At 45.5% G+C, this 27,265-nt stretch overlaps 1 protein-coding gene across 2 annotated transcripts in view; it reads left to right on the forward strand.

Annotated features, from left to right (window-relative positions):
• Positions 1-286: 286 nt before the first annotated feature.
• FREM3 (FRAS1 related extracellular matrix 3) overlaps positions 287-27,265 on the forward strand; it is a 132,979-nt gene continuing 106,000 nt past the window's right edge. For both annotated transcript variants that reach the window (XR_016440780.1, XM_090036453.1), the window contains exons 1-2: positions 287-5,407; positions 9,564-9,653. Coding sequence is in view for 1 of the 2 variants with exons in the window: in XM_090036453.1 (XP_089892579.1) it covers positions 340-5,407; positions 9,564-9,653 (5,158 nt within the window). In the remaining variant the exon portion in view is untranslated. The remainder of the gene's footprint in view (positions 5,408-9,563; positions 9,654-27,265) is intronic.

The following is a 27,265-nucleotide window of genomic DNA, read 5'->3' on the forward strand; positions in this document are numbered from 1 at the left end:
CGGCGAGCTCGGCGTCCCTCCTCCGCGGCGGACTCGGGGGCAGGAAAGGGAAAAGCCAAACGCGACGAGGAAAAGGACTTGTGCGCTGGGCGGGCACGGCGGTGCCCGGGGCACCTGCCGGCCCAAGGGCCAGGCATGCCCCCGCGGCTGGTGTCAACCCCCCGCCCCGCTCCGAGGCACGCAGGAGCGCCGCCGCAGGTAGGCCACGCGTCGCTGTGGCGGGGAGGAGGGGACACCCCCCCCCCGAGGGGCCGGGGCCGGGCTGTGGGCGGCGCTGCCCGCCAAGCCCTTTAGTAGCGGCGGCGGGAGGCAGCGCTGCGCTCCTGGTCGCTGCGCGGGATGGCGGGAGGCAGCGCGGTGCTGGTGCTGGTGCTGGTGCTGGTGTGTAGTGGGGCGGGCGCAGGGGCTCCGCCGGAGCCGGAGCTGGTGGTGGCCAACCGCGGGCTGCGGGTGCCGCTGGGTCGCTCGGCGTGGCTGGACCCGGCGCGGGACCTGGTGGTGCGGCCGCCGCCGGGCGAGCGCTGCGAGCTGAGCCTGCTGCCGGACGGGCTGCAGCCGCCGCCGGGCGCGCTGGCGCCGCCGCGCTTCCCCTGCGCCTTCGGGCCGCGCCAGGTGAGCTACACGCACTACGGGGGGCGCAGCCCCGCCGCCCACCGCCTGCGCCTGCTGCTGCGCGCCGACGGCGCGGGCCGCGCGCGGGTCCTGCCGCTGGCGCTGCACGTGGAGGTGCTCTTCCAGCAGCTGCGCCTGCTCGCCCGCAACCTGCCGCTGCCCGTGGCCCAGCTGCGCGGCCTCAGCCTCCCGCTCGACGCCCGCGTGCTGGGCTTCCCCGACGGCTTGCAGGCCTGCCGCCTCACCGCGCTGCCGCTGCCCGGCACCCGCCTGCCCGCCCACGGCCGTCTGGTGGACGCCGCCGGCCAGCCCCTGCCCCCTGGCTACAGCCGGGACTGCGGCACCTTCCTGCAGGAGGGGGTGCGCTACCAGCACGCGGCGCCCGCCGGCTCTCCCGACCGCGACTACGTGCCCATGAGGGTGGACGCACTACCAGCTGGGGCGACGGGGCCCAGCGAGCGGGAGTATTTCCAGGTGGTGGTGCGGATCCTTGAGGGCACTGAGAACAAGCCCCCCCGGCCCAGCTCAGCAGCGCTGCTGGTGATGGAGGTGGACCAGTTCGTGCTTGCTGCCCTCACCCCTGAGGCGCTGGCTGCAGAAGACCTGGAGACCCCCGCGGACCTGCTGCTTTTCAACCTCACCTCGGGGGGCAGTGCCGACCCGCGCCGGCACGGCTACCTGCTCAGCACTGACGACCCCGGCCGGCCGCTCGCCGCCTTCACCCAGCGTGAGGTGAGGGAGCTGAAGATCGCCTACCAGCCACCCACTGTGGACTCGGACCGGGAGCGGCTCTTCCAGCTGGAAATGGAGGTGCTGGACCCTGAGGGTGCCTCTTCAGAGCCCTTTGCCTTCGTGGTGGTGGTGAAGCCCATGAACACACTGGCCCCCGTGGCCACGCTCAACCGAGCCTTGGGCCCCCAGCTGATGCTGTTTGAGGGCCAGTCCAGGCCGCTTGCAGGCAGCCTGGAGATCAGTGATGAGGACAACCTGGATGAAGTGAAGGTCTGGGTGGTGCGGGGCCTACGGCATGGCGAGCTGAAGGTGCTGGGGGCACCGCCTGGCCGCAAGCACTTCACAGCTGCTGAGCTGGAGGCTGGGCATGTGGTTTACCAGCATGATGACAGTGAGCACAGCTACAGCGACAACATTGTCTTCCGGATGGAGGATGGGAAGCACCAGGTGGAGTTTCTTTTCCCCATCACGATTGCCCCAGCTGACGATCAGCCACCCCTACTCAGTGCCAACACCGGGCTGGTGCTGAGAGAGCACCAGGCAGTCCAGATCTCACCCTTCATCCTCAGTGCCACGGACATTGACTCTAATGATGCCGCTATCTGCTTTGTGCTTCAAGAAGAGCCTGTAATGTCTTCCCAAGCTTTGCATCCCCAACGCCGCCTAGGTGAGCTTCTGCTGCGTCAGGCAGAGCTGCCACCATCCTATGAGAGAGGAAAGGATGTAGAGAAGGCTGGTGGTGCCCCTCCCTCCTCTTGGCACTTTGTGGAGAGTGAGGGTGTGTATGAGAAGGTGGTGAGTGAGTGGCGGCAGCAGGACATCCTGGATGGAAGGTTGTTCTACAGGCACACAGGACCCCATAGCACCACCTCTGTGACGGATCAGATCTTCTTCCGCCTCCAGGATGATAATGATCCTCCTAATGAGTCTGGGGAGCAGGTGCTCACTGTCAGAGTGCAGCCAGTTGACAGCTTGCCTCCAGAACTGTACCCAGGCACTAGCCTACAACTGACTGTCCTGGAATACCAGTTGACCCACTTCAGAAAGCGCTACCTGCGCTACACTGACCTGGACACGGATGACAGAGAGTTGAAATACACCCTGCTCACACCCCCAATGGATATTGATGAAAACCACTCTGTACTAGCTGGGGAGATTGTGCTGGCTGACAACCCTGAGATGTCCATTACCCAGTTCACCCAAGCCCAGGTGAACCACCACAAGGTGGCTTACCAGCCTCCAAACCAAGAGCTGGGGATCACCCCAAGGGTGGTGCAGTTTACCTACAGTGTTGAAGACTCAGCAGGCAACTCTGTACCAGGTACTTTCACTCTCTTCCTCCAGCCAGTAGACAACCAGCCACCCCAGATCACTAACACAGGCTTCACTGTGCTTGAAGGAAGCAACTTCCTTGTCACAAGCAGTCAATTAGATGCTGCTGACCCAGATACAAACACAGACCGCATTGTCTTCACTTTAACCCAGGCACCCCAGCACGGCCATTTGTATTATTTGGAGGAGGGTATGATGGTCCAAGGGGAATCTTTCCTGCTAGATGATATTGCCAGTGGGCGCATATCCTATCAGCACAGTGGTGATGAGTTCACCAGTGACTCTTATCAACTAGAAGTGAGTGATGGGGTCCACCATGTGCCAATCACTGTGAGGATCACTGTGCAGCCAGTTGATGATGAAAGCCCTAGCATCACTCTTCCTGGTGGTAATGGGCTTCTGGGAGCCTCAATTGATGTCCTGGAAAATGGTGCCACTGAGATCACTACCTCCCTTATCCAGGGAACAGATGAGGATACTGATGACTTGACACTGACTTTCATTGTAGAGGATCCCCCTAAACTGGGTGACATTCTGGTGAATGGGATTCACTCAGAGAGATTCACTCAGCAGGATCTCATAAGTGGGACAGTAGTCTATGGTCATACAGGTGGAGAGATTGGCCTGAAGAAGAGCCATGACTTCTTCAATCTCACCATCTCTGATCTCTCCAGTGAGTGGGTAGTGGGAGGCAGCATGGTACAAGGTGTACGTGTATCTGTGACGGTGTTGCCTGTGGATAGCATTGCACCTGAAGTGAAGGTTGGGGCAGAGCGCTTCGTTGTCTCTGAGGGGGGGAAGAATACCTTGACTCTGGAGCAGCTGGATGCAGAGGATATAGATACTCCTAGGGATGACCTCTTGTGCACCATCGCTATTCAGTCCACTTCTGGATACCTGGAAAACATCTCTCCAGCCCCTGGCTCTGAAAAGTCTAGGGCTGGCACTGCCATCAGTGCCTTTTCCATCAAAGATATTCGTCTGGGACACATCAACTATGTGCAAAGCATTCACAAAGGGGTTGAGCCTGTAGAGGACAGATTCACTTTCTGCTGCTCTGATGGCATCAACTTCTCTCCTCACCATTTCTTCCCCATTGTCATTATCCCCACCAATGATGAAAAGCCTGAACTGTTTGTGCAAGAATTTGTGGTGCTTGAAGGAATGAGCCTAGTGATAGACACACCTATCCTTAATGCAGCCGATGCTGATCTTCCCCCAGATGAGCTTCACTTCTTCATCACTGTTCCTCCCAAGCATGGGCGGATTGTGCAGCAGCTTGCAACCGGTACCTTACCTGTTCACAACTTCACATTGGAGGAGATCCAAGAGGCCTCTAGCATTGTGTATGAACATGATGATTCGGAGACTACAGAAGACAGCTTCAAAATCCAGCTAAGTGATGGCCAGCATATAGTGGAACAGGAAGTGCTGATTATGGTAATCCTGGTGGATGATGAGACCCCCAGGATGGCTATCAATCAGGGGTTAGAAGTGGAGATTGGCGAGACCAAGGTTATCACAAACCGGGACCTTAAAGCCACAGACATAGATTCAGAGGACAGGAGCCTCACCTATATCATCCGTTTGGCACCTGAGCAGGGTCTTCTGCAGCTCTTAAACAAGCAGAGGGAGGTGTTAGGCAACATTACACAAGGTATGAACTTCACCCAGAATGACATAGACCAGGGTCTTATCCATTATGTTCACACTAGCCAACATGGGGTCCGTGACCTGGTTAAGTTTGATGTCACAGATGCCATTAATCCCTTGATAGACAGATACTTTTATATTACCATCAGCAGCATTGACATGGTCTTCCCTGAGGTGGTCAGCAAAGGGGTTACTCTGAAAGAGGGTGGGAAGGTGACTCTCACAACTGATTTGCTCAGCACAAGTGATATTAATAGTCCCGATGAAAATCTGCGCTTCGGTATCACCCGGGCACCTAGTCGGGGTCACTTGGAGAACTCAGACAGTCCTGGGGTGCCTGTTACTGCCTTCACTCAGCTCCAGCTAGCTGGCAACAAGATTTACTATATCCATACTGCAGAGGATGAGGTGAAGATGGACAGCTTTGAGTTTGAAGTGACAGATGGCTATAATCCAGTCTTCCGCACCTTCAGGGTCTCCATTACTGATGTGGACAATAAAAAGCCAGTTCTAACTATCAATGAGCTGGTGGTTGAGGAAGGGGAGACCAAACTGATCACCCCCTTTGAGTTAACTGTGGAAGACCGGGACACCCCTGACAACTTGCTCCATTTCATAGTAATTCAGGTCCCTGTTCATGGCCAGATTTTATACAACAGCACCTACCCTGTGACCAGCTTCACTAAACAAGACTTGAATGAGAATCTCATCAGCTATAGACATGATGGTACAGAAACCAGCCAGGACAGCTTCTCCTTCACTGTCACTGATGGAACCCACACAGACTTTTACCTTTTTCCTGACACAATTCTGGAGACTCATCAACCCCAGATGATGAAGATTCACATCAATTCTCTGGACAATGGGGTGCCACAGTTAGTGGTAAACAAGGGTGCCCCAACCTTGAAAAGCCTTCCAAAAGGGCACTTGGGTTTCCTAATCACCAGCAAGTCACTGAAGGCAGAAGACAGAGACAGCCCACACAAACTGCTGAAATACAGAATTACGGATGGGCCAGAGCATGGGTTCATCATTAATACTGGCTTTGGAAATGAGAGCATTAATACTTTTACACAAGGTTAGTGCTAATGGTTTTATTTATTTATAGTCTTTAGATCCTACAAGATGTTAGCCAAGATACCTTCAAAGGCAAGTAAGTTTTATCTTTTTATTTTTGTGTTATTTGAAAAAAGGCACTGTGCACTCAAAAAAACCCAACAACTCTTCCAACTATGTAGACAGTTAATCAAAATATCACAAAATAACTTGCCTTGTGACATTTCCTGGGCCATCATGGTTTCAACAGTCTATCCCTATTTCCTTTGAATCCTGGTTTAAAGTTAAACTTGAATCCCTTTAAAAAAAAATGACAACATTCATTTAAAATCTGACACTGTTTATAAAGGTAGTCTTAGTATTACAAAAAATGCCTTTTAAAATAAAACTGGAAAGCTTGATTTACATGCCAAGACCTAATTGAAAAGTTCTTTGGTCACTTAAGTCTTGGTGACATTCTTAACGCACGGTCCAGGGGCTAGAATGTGGTACTAACATGTGTAACAGGAGGCCTACTATAACCTTTTATGAATTGCCTAAGGGTTTTGGGATTCTAGTCTCACTGTCTTTAATTCAGACTCTAGTGCTGATATGTTGGAAGTGGGGAAGTAGATATCCCTGTTTCTGGAGGAAGAGTGATCTTGATTGGGTTATAGATTTACTTGCAAGTAGAAACAGACTAGGCAGAGGGTCAGGAATGGTGCATTTTACATGGCTTGCTCCCCAGATCCACTATCCTTCAAGGAAACTGGCAGGGAAACTTCTAAATGTAATGCTATAAAATCTAACACAGGCTAAGGCTAAATTAAATTTTTCATGTCACCTTTTTCAGATCAGGAGCTATGTTGGGTTAACTCTGTCATTATTGAGCTGAGAAGGCAGCCTAAGAAAGCTGGGTGGCAGTGGAGAAGCTATAGATTTCTGCTGAGACAGTACAGGGGTGTCCAACCTTTTTGAATGTGGGGGTCGATCACGAACTTTGCCCATGCACAGTGGGCTGGCAAGCCATATTCAAAGACCTCACAGGAAGCGGTATCACATCAGGAAGTGATGTCACATGACCTTTGACACCAATGAAGCTGCAGGACGTGACAATGAAATGGGGCTGGAAATGTGGTTTAAAATCCAAAACCAAAACACTTGACTAAAATAAATACTGTCGCATAATGAAAGAAGCATAATGCAAGTCGACAGATCAAATGTGGAAAAGATATCAGCCAGAGTGGAAACTAATCAAAGGTGGAGGGATGTGTCTCAGTGGGAGATCTGCGCGGCGCTTTGCAGCCTCCACCACTCATTGCCTTGCAAGAGGCAGGCAGGAGAGGAGGGAGCGGGGGCTCCTCAGAGCATCCGAGAGGCTGCGAGAGAGACTTGCAGCTCAGCTGGGCACAGCCACAGCTGCAGCCGGGCATGGAGAGGAGCGGGGCGGGGAGAGCTGCTGCCAGGCATGGGAGCCCCAGTCCGGGCTCCTCCTTGTCCTCCCGGCCAGAGACACCCTGGCATGTGTGGGAAAGGCACCCTCCACTCCGCTGCTGCCCACCTTGCTGCCCCCATGGCTGTGTGCCTGTGCTGCTTCCCATCCCCAGCACATGAGAAGCAGCCCCCTTGGGACTCCAGGGGGAGATTGGTCGGAGGAGCAGGCGCCGCCTTGCTGTGGGGCAGGGCAGCGGGGCTGGCTTGAAATGAGCGGGTTAGGAGGCAGGCGTAGGCCGGCAGTGCCACCAGCTGCTGCTTGGCTTCCTGCATGGGGCCTCTGGCAGCGCAGGGCATGGGCATGGGCTCATGTCGGGGTGGGGAGGCGGGGGCAGGAGCCTAGGCACTACCGGACGTGCATCCTCCCCACCAGCGACTGGCGTGTCCCGGGCCCATGAGTGGAGCTGTTTCTCTGCCACCCAGTGGCAAAGTTCTCACGTGAAGTCTCCATCCTGCGCCTGCCCCGAGCCCGCAGCACTGGTTGCGGCCGCTTGGGCAGGCATCGGCTCCTCGGGGCGGGCAGGGCCGCTCAGCAGTCACAGCCGGCGCTGCCCCCAGCTGGGGAGGGGTCTGGCCCTGCAAGGGGCCCAGCCGGGCCGCGCTGCGCTGGTGTGTGTGTGTGTGTGTCAGAGAGAGAGACTTTTCCCTTCCCCAGCCCTTCAGCAGCCATTAGGAAGCTGTTGAGAGGCTGGGGAGGGACAAGGGGTTTTCGGTCACAGCACTGCGGGCCACAGAAAATGCCTTGGTGGGCTGCATGGTGGCTCACGGGTCATATGTTGGACAAGCCTGCTGTAATAGATCTTTGAACATCTTTAAATTTTGGGGTGTTAGGGGAGGAAACTCACTTGTCTTTGATACATGGGGAACTGATGAGGAGAACCTTGTAGTGTTTCTTTTCATCTGTGCAGTTTGGTTTTTGCATTAGATAGGAACAATCTATACCTATCTAATGCTGATTAAAACAGCTGAGAGAATGAAGCATTCCACTGGGGTTAGGTGCTTTAATAAATAACATTGCTCTTGTTGAAGAAACAAACCTCATAAATTGGGAAGCAGAAAAAATCTTCCAGGTGTAGAGCTAGATGTAACAATTATATCATTGCTGGTACCCTGCAGCTGTCACTGCTGCATGATTTTGTAGTGATGTAAGCATACAGCAAAACTGCTCAAACTTCACCCCTGCTTCATCCAGGCTCAAAGTTAGGGTAATTTAGTCATCTTGTATTCCTACAGGATCATATTCATGTAACAGCTGCTGCATGCTCCTAAGAAGCAGCTCTCCCTCCCCTTTTAAAGTGGCTAAATTGTACATTCGCCCTCAGTTTGCTTTTATAAATTTGTATATAGCTTTTGGACACTTTTCTGTAACAAATTTCAGATTTTTATTAGAATGTCATTTAAAAGGCATGTTCACCTTTCAAGCTCTGATGTAGAAAAAAACACAAATTGATATGTTTATTTTTACTGCTCATTCAAGATGTTTCACCTCTTGAAAGAAGAATGATTTCATTTGACTAGAAGTACAAAAATAGCTTGCTTGCAGGTACAACCGTTATCAAACTCTGTAAAGGCCCCTTTACACGTGCAGGAAAAGGTACAATGGGCATATCCCCATGAGTGGGAATGTGTGGTTTTCAGCACCTCAGAGTCTAGGGGTGGGGTGCTGTAGGGATCCAGCATCTGCAGCTGTGGGAGTCTGGGTCCTGGCAGCTGTAGGTTGCTGCTATGATCCAGAGCTTGCAGCTCATAGGGCTTAGAGGCCCCAGCAGCTGTGGGACTCACAGCCCCAGCTGGGCAAAGTGCACCCCTGCAGCTGGGAGCCCACAGTTGATGCAGCTCCCAGCTGCAGGGGACACCCTGCTACACATGTAAACTAGAGCTCAGTAGTGACCAGCTATAGAAGGTACTACACATTTTTGAGGTCTAACTTTATAGCTGACTGGAGCTTTTTATTATGTGAAAGCTACTTTTCATGTGTAGCTGGTCTCAAGGTAATTGCAATACCTGTAATATGTAGAGGGGGCCTAACTGTCACACACTCAGTATTAGATCCAGGATCTTTTGATTGAGTGATGTATGAAGAAATAAATATGTGAAGCTCCATGGAAACAACTCAGGGAGTTTTGGATGCAATCACAGATCAATAGAAACAATCTCATTCCATTCTGTGAACATCAGATTAAGTTTTTAATTAGTTTAGATATTAACTTAATTATGACATTTATCCCTGCATCTTCTGATACATTTTTATCTGGAATAATTTTGTATGTGCCTCCCAACCCACCTCAAAAACAAAACTGTAGACAAATCTTTACTTCCAACTTAAAATTTAGGTATAGCAACATTATTTAATTATAATGTTGATTAAGAATTTCTGAAAACCAGAGTTGGAAATTAAATTATTCTTTTAAGCTGCGTGTTACAGTCCAAACCCACTAAATTCCACTGTTTTTCCTTTTTTTTTCAAACTGAATAATCTAATAAGTTAAAACTGGGACAGCAGTAGGAGGTGAATTCTTGTTTATATAGTTTAAAATTATACGTGTTCTAAGATTGGCTTTTTCTTTGTTTACCTGTGACGAAGTAGTTTGTGAGATGTTATCATATATTACTTTAAAATATTAAAGTTTAAATTGTATTGATAAACCTTGAATTCTACAGTAAAATATTTTGGTAAAAGACTTATCATGTTTCTTTGTTATCAGCTGATATTGATGAAATGAAGATTAGCTATGTCTTGAAAGAAGGTGACAATGCTACTAGTGATATCTTCTACTTCTCCATTGAAGACAATGGTAAGTTTTGTACTTTTTAAATGCAGCATATCTTAAAAGCGTATTCAGCAACAGAGTATGATTTACATTTGAATTTATAAAATACTTTTTTGCCCTGGTTATAACATTTTTGTATATAAATTTATAATTAAATAATTACTGATACACTTATTAAATATATAATATTATAATTAATGTAAATTTCTATTCTAAGATGCATAGTTTATGCAATTCTTGGTAGATGTAGAGTCTGTCACCATTACATTGCTAATTCAAGTCTTGGCCCAGGTCAATAATTGCTGAAAACTGTCACCATGTGTGGTCTGTATCAAAATTTGCCATTGGTATTTGTCCAGTTCCTGATGATCCGCCGTGCATGTTGCAAAAACTATAGTCTTTGTAGGTGGGCCTTGTTAACCTTTTTAGCAGAGAGACCAAGAACTGAATCAGCACAGAGAGACTGAAGAAAGTCCATTTACATAATGAGGCAGTCTCTCTAAAATAGGACTGAGGTTTTGGTATACTGATAGGATAGCCTAGATAAGTCAGTACTATTGTTGCCTGTGCCAGGACAAATCTCTTTCTTGAGTGGAGCTATGCCAGTCAGCTTGAGTTGAAGATCCATCACACTTCATCTGTTTTGTAAACTTTGCTTTTTAGTGAGGTCGATTTGACACTCCACTATACAACCATTGTACAGGTACAGCTGTTATACTTAATGTGTGTTAAGTATGTAGAAAGCACTTTAAAGCCATGACAGAACACACGTTTATGGGACTTAAAGTGCTTTAAAAATGGTGGATCCCACTCTTAAGTTAAAACCCTTAATGTATATGGTATTAAACTAAAGTGCTTTAGGTTAGAGCATTTTTTAGAACAGCTGTACCACATCCATCATGCTTCGGCATAGACCATATTCTACTGCCATCCCTGGGAACCTTTTCTGGGTGGCTTGCTAGCCTCAGCCAGTTGTCATCTGTTCCCAGCGACTGATCCAACCCTACCCCTGGGCTGTCACAGAGAGGAGACAGAAAAGGTTCTGTCTCCTCTTTGTGCAGCCAGGTGGGGAAAATGAAGCCTCTCTGCTGTGTGGATCCCTGCCCCTCCCCCAAGGTTGTGGTCTCAGGTCTTAGTGGGGTCCATGTGGCAGAGAGCCTCTATTCCCTGCTCTGCCTGGCCCCAGTTTCCAGCACAGCAAAAATCTGGGCTGGGCAGCCCCGTGCTGCAGCTCCTGGATGCCATTGTCAGGAGGTGTTGGCAGGGGGAGGTTAGGGGAAGGGAAGGACCCCACTATGTAGGCTCCCCACCACAGCTTGCTGTCTGGGGTGTTGGGGGCTGGGTCTTTGTGGCTGTTGGAGGCCGGGTTAGGTCTGTGCAGTAGGGAGGTTCCTTTCTTCTCTCTCCTCCTCCCTCTCCCCCAACCCAGTTCCTGGCTCAATGAAAAGCTAAGCTGGCTAGCCTCATGCTGCAGCTCCTTGCTGCAGCTGTCAAGATACTGAGGCAGAGAAAAATGGTGCTCCCCTGCTGTATGGACCTAGCCTGCCCCCCCTACCCGCAAGACTCCAGCCAGCAAGTTGTGGGGGTCATGGAAGGGTGGATCCATTCCCCTTCCTTCACCACCTCCCCCAGCCACTGCTGACAGTCGCCAGTTGGCGGGGGGTAGAGTTGAGGACAGAGGACACTCTGGCAGCCTCCTGGGAGCATTGTAGGCAGGAAGTGAGCCCCACTCACTAAATAGCAAATGTCTGCTTGGTTCATTCCTGCTCTTATAGCAGTTTACTTACAGCACTTTAAGTAACGTGTGATAGAGTGCTTCCACCAGGAGCTTTTTGAATGTTTGTACTTAGACTTAGATATTGTTTTGTTTTCCTTATTTCATAATCATTTATCTGAATAAAATAAGTTTCTTTTGTTTATTTTAACAAGTAGAAGTCAGGGTGGATTTTCTTCTTATAGACTAAAGGAAGTATATGTGCGTGTGCATCACAAGGTCTTAGTCCTGTTAAGTGCTCTGCTGAATTCTTACAGATGTTAACAGGAATTGTCTGTAATGTCATTAAATGAAGGGAGATAGGACAGTTTATTTAAAAATGTTAACATAGAAGCAGTTATTATCTGATTTTTTTTTTTTTTCACATTCAATCTGAAGAACTTTATACTGTAAGCTGCCTAGCTGATTCAGAGTTGGCATGCTAACCATAACTGTGTGCATGCATGCATGCGTGTGTGTGTGAAAGGTTTGCTGAATAGGACACTTTCATTAAAATTACAAATCCCCCATTTGAAGGTTCACTTAGTCCTCAAAAATGATGGCTGCCATTTTACATAGTGTGGGTATGTCATTTTATTTTGTGCCCAGCATTAGACATAAGGGAAAACTTATTTACAAGTCGAGTGCAAGGGTTTGGAACAGGCTCCCCCCAGAGGTGATAGTCATCCACCCTGGCGATCTTCAAAAAGTGTCTTGATGCTCATCTTGCTGGATTCAGCTGATCCCAGCAGTCTTTCTTGCGCAAGTGCAGTGGGGCTGGACCTGATGATCTGTAAGGTCCCTTCCAGCCCCTAACAACTATGAAAATGCTATCACTCTGAAACTAATTGACTCAATAAAAACAAATCCAAGTTTCTGATAAAATGACTGTGATTGAAAGTGCACCACATTATTTGAGTTCATTGTGACAATTATAGTTATTAGAACCAATGCAAATAGCTCAGCAAATCTTGCTCCTTTGAATGTTTACCTTGTTGTATTGATAATGGGCCTGATTTTGAGAATAAACCGTTGTAGCTAATGGAGTTGTACCATTTTACATGTGGTGCAAAATTAGACTTGGGTCCAAAAATCACATTTACTCTTAGGCCTCTATTTTCTTCTCCAGAGGTAAAATGGCACAGAAAAAAGATGGGTTGTCTTCGAGGCTAGGGACAGACATTCAAAAAGCCTGAGCCTGAATTGATTCAAACTTTGCAGGTTAGTTTAACCTGATTAAGCTAAATCACTTTGTAACTGCACACACATCCCAGAAATGCAGGCACATGCCTGCAGTGGCTCAGGCTAGAAGCCAGGGGGTGCTAGAGCATCCCTCCCTTCCTTGCGCAGTGCTGAGCTGAGGTGGGGTGTGGCTTGGCCCAGGCAGGACTCTCTGATTAGGGAGGTTTGCCAGCACTATCCCAGGCTTTTCCTTGCTTGTTGCCGAAGGGGCGGGAGTGTTGCCAGACCCCATACCCCAGCTAGTACTCTGAGGCAAGAGGGGCGGGGTGTGCAGTGCATGCATCTGTTGGTGATATGGAGCTTTTCAGTCTTTTTCCCTGCTTCTTTATACTGTCTGCAGCAAACTGACAGGGGAGCAAGACAGCAAGGGGCTGATAACAGTGTTTATCACCTCATTAGCAAAACAATAACTTCTTTCAATTACTTCAAACTCTTCTTAAACAGCTTACTGACCTGTTGATTAGCACCAAACAGCCCTAAGCAGCCTCTGTTCTGTCTGCCTGTCCCAGTGAAATTGGAGAGACTCACAGACAGAGGTATCTCTCAGCGTAAGCTAGCATACCGCATGCTTAGGGTCCCTAAGGCTGCGGTCCATGCTGTAGGAGATAGGAGTGAGGGAGCGGGGAATCCCTGCTTGTCCAGCAAGCAGCGAGGGTGGGGCAGGGTGGGGAGGGGCATAGGGCAGGGGGAAGCCAGGCAACCCTGCTGTGACTGCAAATCTTGGCTGGAGCACCAGCCAGGAGGCAGAGGGAAGGGGCCAACCCTGCTGTGGAGTAGAGCGGCCCACCCAGCCCAGAGAGCATGCTGGGATGCTGGGGGTGACTGGTTTATCTTAAACCAGCAAGGGGTCTGGGACAGACATGGTTTGAGTCAAATCAGTTAAGTCTAATAAACCTGGTTGAATGTAGCATCTCAAACCAGTTTCATCCATCTTCAGACTGGTTTATGTGCACTTATCTTTTGTTCTATTACAGGTTTAAACCAGCTTCTGATCATTTAAACCGGTTTATGTGTAATGTCTGTCCCTAGCCTGAGAGACAGGGTGGGGCTGTACTGGATATTTAGATGTGGGGGTTGCAGTTCCCACGGAGGCACTGCATAGGTAGCAGGGGAGAGGTGTGCTTATGCTAGTGACATGGCAGATGTCTTTTGTCACTGAATTCCTTTAATATCTGCTATTAGTTCTTAGTGTGTCAATGTTGAAAGTGAAGGGGTTGCTTTGGTTAGTATAGTGGTAATTTACTGTGCAACAGTGGCATTAAGCTTGTCCATTTGTAAGAGGCTCCTACCACAAAAGACAGCTGCTTCATAATTCTCCTCTTTCCAGTTAGACACCTATATTTGTGAGCAGCTGTTGCATGTTCAGACACTTGATACACAGTAGGGTGATGTTACTGCATTTCACATTTAGCCATGATCTAGGTTTGTGTAAGGTCTCAAGATCAGGACCTTGAGCTCATGACTATACAAAATAGTGTTAATAGGCAGAATCTAGTTTTACTCCTAAGAGAACTTTTAAGAAACAATATTACAGATGAAAATTCAAATGTTTTTATTCCTCTCTTAGCAACGTAGATCGGGCCCTAGGTACAAATTCTTGCATAAATCAGGAGTAAATTTACTCTATCAATAATCACCTGTTTCTGCTGAAAATCCACTTTTAATATTCTAAGAATCGAAACTGAATCTGTTATTATGCATACTTTTTTTTTTTGTAAAATTTGGTTTACTTTAAAATTCATTGAGACATGATGTGAACACTAAAGAACAGAAATTTTACATAAACGGCAGCATTCTACTAATGCAAGCTTATTACTATTGTAAAAGGTAATTTTTTTGGAAAAAGGAAGCTGAATGCAGTACAGATATCTGTTTTGCCAACCAGTTTAATCCCACAGACATATGGGCATGTGATCATGTATGTTGGTGGTATGCCTTTATAGAATTTAGCAGATGGCTGAAGTCTAACAAAGTCCAAGGAGGAATTACAACCTAACGAGTAGGTCTGGCATTTAGAACTTGTAAAAGAGAAGATTTATAAAGAGTTCTGTAATCACAGTGAAAATGCTGAGGAAGTTTTATTTTAATTACTTTCAGTATTTCTCTCTGTGTGGATGTCAGAATAAATTTAGCAAAATAGTCACAAATGCAGAGAGAGAGATGTGACGGGTAAGCGATCTTTAGAATGAAATCACAGGCTAAAATAAATGCCAGTAATGAAAAGAATACCTATAAAATGTCAAGCCTGATGTCTTATATCAACAAACTGCTTTCTAGAATAGCAGAGAAATCGCATATGTTTTGGTCAGGTGTTTGGAAAAGCTGGATTACATTATAATTGCTAAAAATAACTTTTTGTGTAAAACTGGGAGTTGCTGCCATACCTTTGCAGCTGCAAACAGCCTGCAGGAAGTTAAATTGATGTGCTTACTCAGTGTCAGGAGAGAGACACTATAGTGCAGGGGCGGGCAATTATTTCAGCTGGAGGGCCACTTAACAAGTTTTGGTGAGCTTTCGAAAGCCACATGGGTAGCCCCACCCCTTGGCAGTTGCCCTGTCCCCTGGTTGCCATATTGGGACTGGAATCTAGAGAATCACTATCAATGAGTGTGGAAGTTCTGTGGGTTTACATGGGTGGACCTGAGAACAGATTGATTTCAGTGAGTGCACAACTGGACCCTAGGAAATACCTTTATGAGATTGACTGCTGTGGGTGATTAGCCTGTGGACCCATAATGAGCATGCAGGCTGTGAAGATAACTGAATGGCTGTTAGTTAAACTGGATGCAGGTGATTATGGGTTATACTGGTGGCTGTCTAGGTTTTTACTGAGATCAGTTGGTGCACAAAATGGGGAAAGATCATTTCTGGATTTCTTTGGCTTTCAATCTAAATATATTTTTCTTTCTTTCTGTTTTTCTTTGTCACATCACAGAAGATGCTAGCCTTATTCAGAGAATGTGGTGGAAGATATGGGAGTATATGAAATGGATGGAGCAAGTGCTATAGAAAACCAACTAGGATAGCAAGGTGTTGTGACTAATGGGATTTTTCTGGGGAGGAAAAACGGAAGAGTGGTGAAAAATCGTGCTATGATCTCTTGGGGTTATGGAGGATATTTAATCAGAAATCTACTTAAAAATTAGCATATAACTCAGAAGTTTCTGGGCCAATCAGAGTAGACCAGTTAGAACTAAGCAAATGCCAGTTACACAAATCCGCACTCTAATAATTTCCCTCAGCCACTCAAGCATCAGGAATAAGTTCATATGTGAAAATGAAATGTATACTATTGTGAACCAATATCTGTAAAATGTAGCAGCACCCTAATTAGTTCAGTACATTTCATAATAAGTATTATTAGGAGCTTTGATACCAATCAAGTACATATTTAATAGTCTCAAAGGGTACATCCTATACGATTGTGCACACATGGTATGCAGCATCACAGACCCCCCTGTGGCACTGCATGCTGCACACACCGTACATACAGGCATTCCCTGTCCTGCTAATTTGCCAGATAGCTGCTGTGGGAGCCCCAGAAGGCCCCCAGGGCCCCAGGTAAGGCTGTTGGGGCTAGTGCAGGTGCTGGCCCCAGCCTCCACTACCCTACCCAGGGCAATGTGCCATGTGCTAGAGCATGTGTGCACAGGTATTCACTGGGGACAAGTAGCAGCAGCACATATTTGTCCCCGGGGAACCGCATGTGCTTCCACATCTGGATCCAGCCAAACAGTGTAGTAAAGAGATCAAACTAGTTACATTTCAGTTTAATTATCTTCAGTTCCCTAAGAAATGCTTTATTGTTTGTAAAAAAAAAAAAAAATAAAGAAACAAATTCAGGTCTATTCATAGGTTATATCAGAACTATTTTTTACCTTTATTGTTGTTTCTTAATTTATGAAATATTACATACTTTTCAGGAAATCTGAACAGTCTTAAACATCAGACCAACTTCAACTCTGGTATAAGTCTACTGGTTTCACTAGGAGTTCTGTCAGGAATGAATCTCCCTTAGTATGTTTACAAATAATGATGAAATAGTAAGCAGCTGGAAGTGCACAGCATTCATAATTGGAAGAAACCATTTCCTTCTTGCCAGCACAGATTGGTTGAATAATTTTTTTCATTCAGCTTTAGTTGTATTGAGTTTCAAGGAACTAGAAGACCTCTGTTTCATAATCAAAGAATGCACTAAGCCATACCTCATGGCTGGCACTTTGTATCCTTGGCAACATTACAGCTGGAACTGTCTTCCCTTTTAGGAGGCAATAGAGTAATCAATAGACAAAGCTAAGGCAGACTGCGACTGGCCTTTGGTCTGCACTTCCTATGCTAATGTTGAAAGAAAGAAATTGTACATAGGCCCGTTGGGAAGAAATTGGCAGAAAAAGAAAATAGATTGTTTTGAGCCGATATTTTCTAGCCCTTTTTGTTATTCCATGTAACTGATGTAGTTAAATATCCAATAGAGACATTCACTGAAGACAGATTGGAGATGCACCTCTCATTTTCTTTTGCTAAAATTTCCCTTGGCATTCAAGAGAAGATGCCACAAACTGCCACCCACTTTTGTTTCAGGTGGCTTTTTTGTTTTTGTTTTTTCAGTTGATGAATATATAAGTCTTTCACAGGCCATGGCATGGCTTCCTTGACTAATTGCAAAGTGATTAGAAACTGGAAAAAAAGAAACATACACTTGGACAGATGGCGATTTTCAGTATTTATAAAGTAAGGGGTATAAGGGAACCGATTATAAACATTTTCATTAGCAGCACTTTTTGTAGTCTTTCTGAACAGAACAGTTTTGTCAGATGAATTATAGGCCAGATATCTGCTCGTACAACTCCCATTAGAAGCATAAAAATGGAATAAGGTAATCTGGTGTCCAGTTAATTCAGTTATACTCCGGGAGTGGCTTACTCTGTCCATATTGATAAATGAAAGTATTTACTGACTGGGTCTTTTGTATGCTAACATGACTAGTACAATCTAGAAAAAAATGCATGGCCATAGTCAATTAAGAGTGTCATAAATGAGTAGCAACTGGAAACTCATTAAAAACCCATTCAATGTGGAGAACAAGCTTAAAAAGCTAGTGGTAATCATAGTTGGTCTAGCACCAGGAAAAGCTTTTAAAAGAAATTCTGTTGTGTTTAGGCTGTTACATTTTTTAATTGTTTTGGTGTACATTAACTATGTTCATATGGTAGTATATACCTTTTTACAGGCTGTCCAGCTTCCAAGCAGTCTGGGGCCACATGCCTTGCAGGCTGCATCAGGATAAGCCATGAGCCCCTGGGCCACCCCTCCCTTCCACCCCACTGCTGCACTGGGCACATCAATGGAAACCCCACCCGATCCTCTGCACTGTGCTTGCCTGTGCAAGCAGCACCCCCAGTTGTTGCACCACACACCCATGTGACCCTGGACTTACCCTCATTTCCCCATGCTGCCATCCAACTATCTTTTCCCAAGGAGTGGGGGCAGGAGGGAGGGGGAGCCTGGAGTTCCTGACTGTGGTTGCAACCAGAGTTGCAGTCAAGCAGGAGCCTGGAAACTGCAGCTTAACTCACAGGACCCCTGTTGGACTGCTGTGTTATAAGGAAAATATTCCTGTAAGTAAGACCCTGGAATAGTTGGGAAAGTCTTTTTCTCTGGTAAATTATGTGTTAATTCTATACAATGAGATATTTCTCTGGTAAATTATAATAGCTTCAGCCACCCCTGAGAAAGGAAATACTCTGAAGGTTACTAATTTTGTAAGGAGTGTTTGAATCATTTATTAATACCTGGGAGTTTGATCATGCAGTTGCTTCACAAGCAAATACTTTTGGACAGAAGTTGATCTTTATCTGATGTATTTAGACTGGTAATGATAACTGCATAGTTATCCACATTAATAAAAAAGTAATGCTAACTGTTGATTTAGATGTGTATGTGTTTGATACAGAGTTAATTTCTAAGTTGGGATCAAATTGTAGCCTGTACATAGAAGTACCTGTGGAATTTAAGCATGATAAACACTTGAATCTTGTCCCTGTAAATTCTGATATACCCAAATTTTGCTGTTCTTCCATTTAGACAAGATGGGAAGCCAAGATGACTAATGTGTTATTGGTGCCTTCAGGCTTTACTGTCATCCTTCTCCAGTTTAGTTTCCAAAAAACAGAAAAATGCAGTTTGTCTCCTTTAAAGGAGAAAACGCAGGAAACAGTGGGTTTCCCCTTGCAGGCTGGCAGAGTTCCAGCTTGCAAGTGGCTGCTTGGGGCTAGGGGGAGTGGGAGAAGTGTGATCACAGGGGATGCCACATGTGTGCACGCACATGCATGTGGCAGTCAGGCAGCGTGGTAGAGAGCAGCTCCTGCAGCTCTCTGCAGGTAAGTCTGTAGGGGGTGGGCATCGGCAATGCATAAGGGGGGTATGGGGGAGCGTGTCCACCCCCCCCCGGGATTTGTGTACTCCCAGCAGGGCACAGGGCTGCAGCCTGGCTTGACTGGTATGGGCAGGAACCACCTCCACTGCCCAGAGGGAGGGTGAGGTGGGGTGGCAAGATTCATTGCTGCCTTTGCCAGGAGCCCCACCTCAGCTGCCCACCAGGGCCTGCGCTGCCCTCACCTCCTCTTGCCAACAGCCACTCATACTCCGTCCTGGCTCTGCTGCACTGCTATGGCCTAGCCACCGATGCTCCTCAGGCTGCAGCTTTACCATGGAGGGCAGGTGGGGTGGAGGGCAGCGCAGGTGGCCTGACAGGAATAGTGGTAGTAGCGGTGGCTGGGCGATGGTGTTGGGATAGAGCTGCAGTCCAGTGAATGAGTGGCTCGCAGCAGAGGGAGGTGAGAGCAGCATGTTCTCCTCCCTTCCCACCCCCCAAAGTCCATTACTCTTTCTGCTGCTGGTGGTGTAGCTGGCACAGGAGTTCTTACAGTGGTGGCAGTGGTAACAAGCGCCACCACCCCACTCTGCCCTCCTGTGCTGGGCCCTGCCCTCTAGGCTGTAGAAACAGCTCCTGCCTGTACTGGTCTGGCCAGCCCTATGGCCATTGTGGGTGCACAAATCTGGGGGAGCATGTGCCCCACCGTGTCCACTGATGTGTCGCCTATGGCATTGCCTGTTGACTTTAATTTGCAGCATTTTTTTTTCCAAGGAAGGTTTTAAAGAAGCGTTTACCCTATTGAACACTCTTTGTAATTGTGCATTGTTAAAGTCAACCCAGTAAACTGTCCATTTTGTAAAACTATGCAATTAAAATAATTATACATATTGAACACTTTATCTAGTACCAAATGCAGTAGGTTTATGACAGGAAGTAAAAGATTTAATTAACCAAATTCAGTTTGGGTGGAAAAGAAAAATTCAGTTTGTTGTCTTTACAAAAGACTAGCAAAGACAACAGGGAAATGGACAATAGTGAAACAGAAAACCCCTCTTTGTGTATAACTACTGTCAAGTGCAGAAAAATAAACTGAACATAGAGTGGAGAATATTTTTCCCCTTCATCTGTTTCACATTAGGCATTTCTTATGCAAATAAAATTATAAAAGGCTGAGGTGTTATCTTTTAAGCTCATGGTGTTCATTTTAAATGAGATTGTTTGATTTAATTTGAGAAGGAATTTTCTTTTTAAAACTTAATTTAAAATTTTGCATTTTTTTTAAATCTACAACATAATGTATAATTAAGGGGAACTTTAGTTTGGCTTTTATAGGTGGCCTGTGTGCATGAGAGATGGTAACTGCCTCAAGTTTTAAATTTTCAGAAGTTTAGATCTCCCTTTTACTTGAGTAAAGTGTGACAACTATTACATTGTAGATGCAGATGCAAGAGATAACACCTTTAATTAGCTACCTGCAGTGCAAATCAGTGAGAAGTGTAATTACACTACTGTCCAGTTCTTAATATTCACTCATAAATTTGGGCATTGCAATGGCATAATATCATGAACCTTAAATCAAATGAGATTAATGATTTGAATACAACTGAGAGCCTGTTAGTGTCACTTTACATTATGCTGATATTTAGATACCAAAGACATGTTTTCGTGGAAACAGTAGCAGACCTGGTAGTGGGCACTGAACATTTCTCCACATTCTTTGTGTTCAGTGATGTTCTGTACAAATAATTCATTGCCACCTGGAGACTTAACCTTTTTCTTTTGTAGTTTTTAGTACCTTTAACCTTTTGACCTGTGCTGTTGCTCCTTCGCAGGAGACCTCTTTTCAATTACTGTAGGTAGAAGAGTAGTGAGCAAACTGACATTTGAAGGCTGTAGGGTTTTACTTATAATCCCTTTGGAGAAGGAATTTTACTGTGGTACTTTAAAGATTATTTGCAGGCCATAAGAAAAATTAAGTAAGCTTGCATATTATATGCTCAATGCCCAAAATAAAGGTACAGGATGCTGACATATAGGCTAAGTATAGACAGTCAAAAAGCCCAAGGCTGAATTGATTCAGTTGTTGCAGGTTAGTTTAAGATGCAGAGATTAAACTAAGAAATAACTGGACAGACATTCACTTTTGATTCAGGAAATGCAGCCATATCTCTGTAGTAGCTCAGGCCAGAAGCTGGGGGGAGCTAGAGCACAGTTCTCTAGCACATTGCCAGCATGGGCTATGTGTTTGCTTCCTCTTCCTGATGCTCCAGAGGTCTGTGGGATTTGCAGTCCAGAATCACAACAGCAGGACTCTGCAGAGTTGCTCATCACTTCCTCCTCCTGCTTCCAGGTGCCTCTGGGATTTGTAGTCCGCAGTCACAGCCAGCAGTAAGTTTTTAGCAGGGAAGGGCAGCTCTGTACTCGGGGGTGTGTGTGAGGGAGATTAACCCTTATCCCTGGCCCCAGACCACAGCTGGGGTTTGCCTTGGGAGTGGGGGGAACAGTCCCTGCCTCCTGCCCCAACCTTTTCAGAGCAGACAACCTAGCCCAGCCCAGGGCTGGAAAGCATGCTGGAATGCTGGGGGACTGTGATTTAACTTGAACCAGGAAGGGGTCTTGGACAGAAGTTTCATAAATTGGTTTTACCCAGATCAGTTAAGTCTAATACTATGTTCAACCAGGTTTCATAGATTCATAGATGTTTGGGTCAGAAGGGACCTTAGTAGATCATCAAGTCCGACCCCCTGCCATGGGCAGTAAAGAGTGCTGGGGTCAGACAACCCCAGCCAGGTGCATGTCTAGCCTCCTCTTAAGGACCCCCAAGGTGGGGGAGAGTACCACCTCCCTTGGAAGCCCATTCCAGATTCTGGCAACCCTTACTGTGAAGGAGTTCCTCCTGCTGTCTAACCTAAATCTGCTCTCTGTCAGTTTGTGGCCATTGTTCCTAGTTACTCGAAGGGGTGCTCTGGTAAGCAGAGTATCTCATATTCCTTGCTGCCCCTCCCCCTTCCCCCAGTGAGTTTGTAGGTAGCCACAAGATCACCTCTCAGCCTTCTCATGCGGAGGATGAAGATATCTAGGGCCCTCAATCTCTCCTTGTAGGGCTTTGTGTGCAGGACCCTAACCATATGAGTGGACCTCCTCTGAACCCTCTTGAGGTTGTCCACACCCCTCTTGAAGTATGGTGCCCAAAACTGGATGCAGTACTCCAACTGTGGCCTGAACAATGCCACATAGAGGAGAAGTATCACCTCTCTGGATCTGTTTTTCATGCACCTGCTAATGTGTGATAAAATGTGGTTGGTTTTACTGATTGCTTCGTCACGTTGATGCCTTATGTTTACCTAGGTGTCAACAATGACTCCGAGGTCCCTTTCCGCTGCTGTGCTGCTGAGAAGGTCCTCCCCCAACCTGTAAGTGTGATGGTGATTCCTTCTCCCTAGGTGCAGCACTTCGCACTTGTCCTTGTTGAACTGCATCCTATTCTGTTCTGCCTACTTTTCCAACCTGTCCAGATTGGCCTGGATTCATTCCCTACCCTCTAGTGTGTTAACTTTACCCCATAATTTGGTATCATCTGAGAATTGGGACCGAGTGCTTTCCATGCCCTCATCCAAGTCACTGATGAAGACATTGAACAGCACAGGTCAAAGGACCAAGCCTTGTGGGAATCCATTGCCCACATTCTTCCAGGTTGATACCGATCCATCCACCATCACTCTCTGAGTGTGACCCCAAGCCAATTTGCCACCCACCTGACTGTGTAATCATGAGGTTTATCTTAAACCAGATTTAACCATTTTGAAACTGGTTTATGTGCACTGAATTATGTGCACTGAATTGTTCTATTATAGGTTTAAACCAGTTTCTGATCACTTAAACTGGTTTATGTGTAACTTCTGTTCCTAGCCCTAGAATGTGAATGAGCTGAAGTATTGTTCTACATTGTAAAGAATTGTGTGTGAGGGGTAGCTCCCAGTACCCATGAAGTGAATTCTGGGTCCATCAAAATTAGTGGGAATAATTCACTTCAATTGGATTAGATTTACATATGTGGTCCCCCACTATTGCTTGTGCATATAGGCTGCATAATTGGTTAACCCATTCACTGTCAGGCTAGGGGCAGAGATTACACATAAATCAGTTCAAATCTGTAACACAACAGACATCCAGTGCACATAAATCACTTTCAAAATGGCCGAAACCAGTTTAAGATAAACCTGGATGGATATAGTATCAAACTTACCTGATTAAATCAGTTTATTGAACTTCTGTCCCAGATCCCCTCCAGATTCAAGTTAACTCACAGTCTCCCGGCATCCCAGGATGTTTTGCACCTACCCTGCAAACTCCCTTTTGCAGGTTGGGTGGGCTTGCTTTGACCCAAGCTGAGCAGGAAGCTGTACTCTAGGTTTTTGGCCTGGGCCACTTCAGGCATGTAGCTGCATAGCTGGAATAAAAAATTAAATGTCTGTTCACAGGCTTTTCAGTTCAGTCTCTACAATTTAGACTAACCTGTGAAGATTGATTCAATTCAGCCTCAGGCTTTTTGACTATCTGTACTTAGCTTCAGAGAGCCATGCAGCTTTTTAAATTTTTTCTTAAGGTTCTTAAACTACTGATTTCAGGTCTAGGTCTGCACTACCTAGAAGTCTGGGTGTTCTGCACACTCCTGTTCTTGAAAAGACTAAAAGTTTAGATTAAATTAATAACTATATTCAGATTTCCTCAATATTGGAGTAGGGGGAGGAGTCTGATCTCAGTCTGATTCCGCCACATCTCTAATAAGAACATTTAACAATTCAGAGAAGTATGGTACCCCAAACTCTTCTCTACAGTTATTTACTGTTCTTTTCTCATCTCCAAGCTGGGTCTTGGCAGATGAGGTATTATGAGCCATCAGTCTGGAACAGTTTTCAAGGTATGTCTTCATTCCTGGTCCTTCCTTGGATTTTTTTCTATGAAAAAGACTTATTTAGCCCTCTGTTATTCAGATTATTTTTCTAAATTGTCAGCCAGTTTCATATGTTTTTATAACTATTGACTTTCTATTTTCCATTTGATTTTATGAGTAGATTAGATTAGTGCTAGTCATGTCAAATAGCGCATTAATTAAGTGCTTATTAAAAGAGTCTAGATTGATAGTTCTGAGAACCAAAATAGTCTGTTTGGGGTCAAGTAAAGCCACAGTGATCCATTTAATACATTTCTCTAATGTGCCTTAGTCCTGAAGGCCATTGAGAATTGCTTTGTGTCTGAGAGATTAATTTAGTCTCCACGCTTGCTCAGTCTTTGCTCTGTCTTCAAAGGAAAGTGACACTTGTGATGTTGGTGTTTCTAATGTGGACTCTAGCTCCTCAGGAATTTCGTTAGTGGCACCAGTCGCTGAGGGGGGGCCCAGCATGCTCCCCAGTGGACCCAGAAGTGGACCAGAAGTGCTTCTGGTCCACTTCCATGTCTGCTGCTGAGCATGCTGGGGGAACTCCTGCACTTCTGTGGAACACTCCATGCGCCCCAGCATCGCAGTGTTCACAAGCTGCCTGGTACCTAGAGGTATGTAGAAAAAACATTTAAAATTGTGTCTATGTCCGAATCGCCGAATCTCTCTGAATTGATTCGGAGGGTTCCAATTTAGATTTGGAGAAATTAAAGGGTCCTCTGATTCAATTCGGATTCGGAGATTTGGCCACCGAATCAGGCCACATCTCTGCCAGATTGAATCAGGGACTGAAGCTTTGCACAGAACTGATTCTTAGCTACTTCCATAATTGTATCAATTGCAGTAGATAATTCATCTTCAGATCAACGTTGTCCTCTGCGTTGAGGTTCCAAAAGGTTTGCTGACAGATGAACTGGATGAGAGCAAAACTCAGTTCTCTTAGTGAATATTTGTTTTACTACTATTACTACTACTTTTTTGGATAGAGGTGAAGAAGGCAAAAGCTCAATTAGATTTGCATTTAGTTGTCTGAATATCTCTGGAATATTTGAAAGGCTTGGTGCATCTCCTTTAAATTTATTGATAGCCACTGAAACTGGTAGTAGCAAATTAAATGCTCCTTGAACTCGAACCCAGAACACATCATTGTCAAGAATCTCCTTCTGAATGGTCACGGGAATAATCTGGGATACTGTGTCATCTGTTGAAGCACACTGTAAACAGTTCTTTGTGTGCACCAAACCATGTAAACACTTTGTAGCTGAGCCCCATCTAGTTTCTCCTGACAATAAAAGTGCACTTTCCTTCTTCTGCTTCTCTTTCTGTAATTTCTTCAGTCAGATTGGCAACATGATGACTGTGAATACCTTCACAATCACTTTGCAGTTTGCCAGTATAGTCTTCATTGTATTCACATTTACTATGTCCTTTGCTAGAAGATTCAACCCATGAGCAAGACAGCCAAATACTGTTAGATGACGATACTTTGCCTTTAATATTTGCCATGTAGCTTTCATGTTACTCACATTATCAGTTACAAGGGCTTCTACCCTGGAGGGACCTGCATTTTTAATCTCTTCACTCAATAATTTGGATACATATTCACCTGTATGACAAGAAGATTTGGTAGCAGTTGCATTCAGGAATACTGGTTTAGGTGTCGCTAACATAATGTTCAGTAAAGGATTTCCCTGTATATCAGTCCATCCATCTGACATCAGTCAGTGATTCTGCTTGACCAATCCTTTGAATAACCGTTTGTTGAACTCTGTCATACTCTCTGTCTAAGAGAGAATGTGATAAGCAATAATGTGACAGTAACTTATGTGATGGGTGAATTAGTTTGTAATGTTCCTTCCAGTATTGATTTTCAGTTACGGAAGGAGGTCCACCACTTGCAAATATAGCTCGAGCTAATGTCTCCTCTGCTTTTTCTTGATCTTCTTTTGACATTTTGTCCACAAAGCTTGATAGAAAGCTTGACTGTTTTGAACAGTTACTCATGGTGGATCACATGTCTATTGACAGTGATCTTGAAAGCAAGGAGCCTGCTTCATCCCCCAGACCTGGCAGCTCAGTATGTTCATTTTCCATTTTTTGCAGATCTCTTGTTTCACTTGAGCTACCAAGTTCCTGCAGCAAAAGTGGGGAAATATTTTTATTTTAGCCTATTCTAATCTGGCCTCATTCATGAGGAGGAGGAGACACAGCAGGGAGCTTGCTTCCCCTCTATCTGTTAGAAAGAACACTCTGCTGCTCAATTTGCTGCTCAGTTGCCCTGGGACTGCAGAACCAAAGGGAAGTATAGTCTGGCCTCTGCCATTGGCCAGAGGACTAAGCTCACTCTGCTGGGTTGAAATAGTTAACTATTTATCTATTACATAATTTAAAAAATATATATAGTTAAGCCTAAGCCACTTTGGGTGCTTAGTGCAAGCAGAAAAACAGGACACAAATATTAAATAAATAAGTAATAGTCCAGAGTTGCATTAACAACTTTTAAAATTATAATGTTTTAAAGCAATATAGATGCTATTCTGTACTGTGTATTGTTTAACATATTAATTTGTTTACTTAGCTAGGCTTCCTGAAGTAGACTTTTCTTAGATTATGTTGTTCTAACACTTGGTTGTATTAGCTTTCTGTATATGGCTTGTACTCTTTCAGGAAAGTTTCTGCATGTTATTAAATGTTTCTTCATTCTTGTCGCGTTGTTAGCATACTCCTGCATGCAATATTTACATCTACCAACTTTCTTCCTTCCTTCAGTAGCTTGAACGTCACTCTAATGATGCCATACACTATTTTTTTTTCTGATTAGGCATTATTATGACTATTTCAAACCAAAAGCACCAAAAATCTAACAGATCTTATGCAAACACTTCCAATTTCGCGAACTCAGGAAGATAAATGAGACACTGCTCTGTGTTGTTTGCTGAACTGAAAGTGAAACAAAAATTAATCACAGTTTGTTTTGGTTTTGCTTTCACTTGCAGTCTGAGATAAAATAAGGATGTTAGCGTTGGTTTTGATTTGACCTGCACAGCAAATTAGGTGAATTTATAACTTGATTTTTGGTTTGGATTATTATCTGAGTGTATTTACCCTCCTCTTTACAAATCAATAAAACATATATGTACTCTGTCACACACTTTTTAGGGATAATCACCTGAAAAACATTAATTACAACTTTGAAACTGCCAAGCTTGCCTAATAGTGTATTGGCACCCATTCATTGTTACTAATGAATTTTATGAAACAATGCATTTTTAGAAATGGAAAATTTCCCATGGAAAAATAAAGCCCTGGAAAATTTTCCGCCCCAC

The sequence above is a fragment of the Crocodylus siamensis genome, chromosome 2, assembly GCF_052110815.1.
Source record: "Crocodylus siamensis isolate JL-2025a chromosome 2, ASM5211081v1, whole genome shotgun sequence".
NCBI classification, from domain to species: domain Eukaryota; kingdom Metazoa; phylum Chordata; order Crocodylia; family Crocodylidae; genus Crocodylus; species Crocodylus siamensis.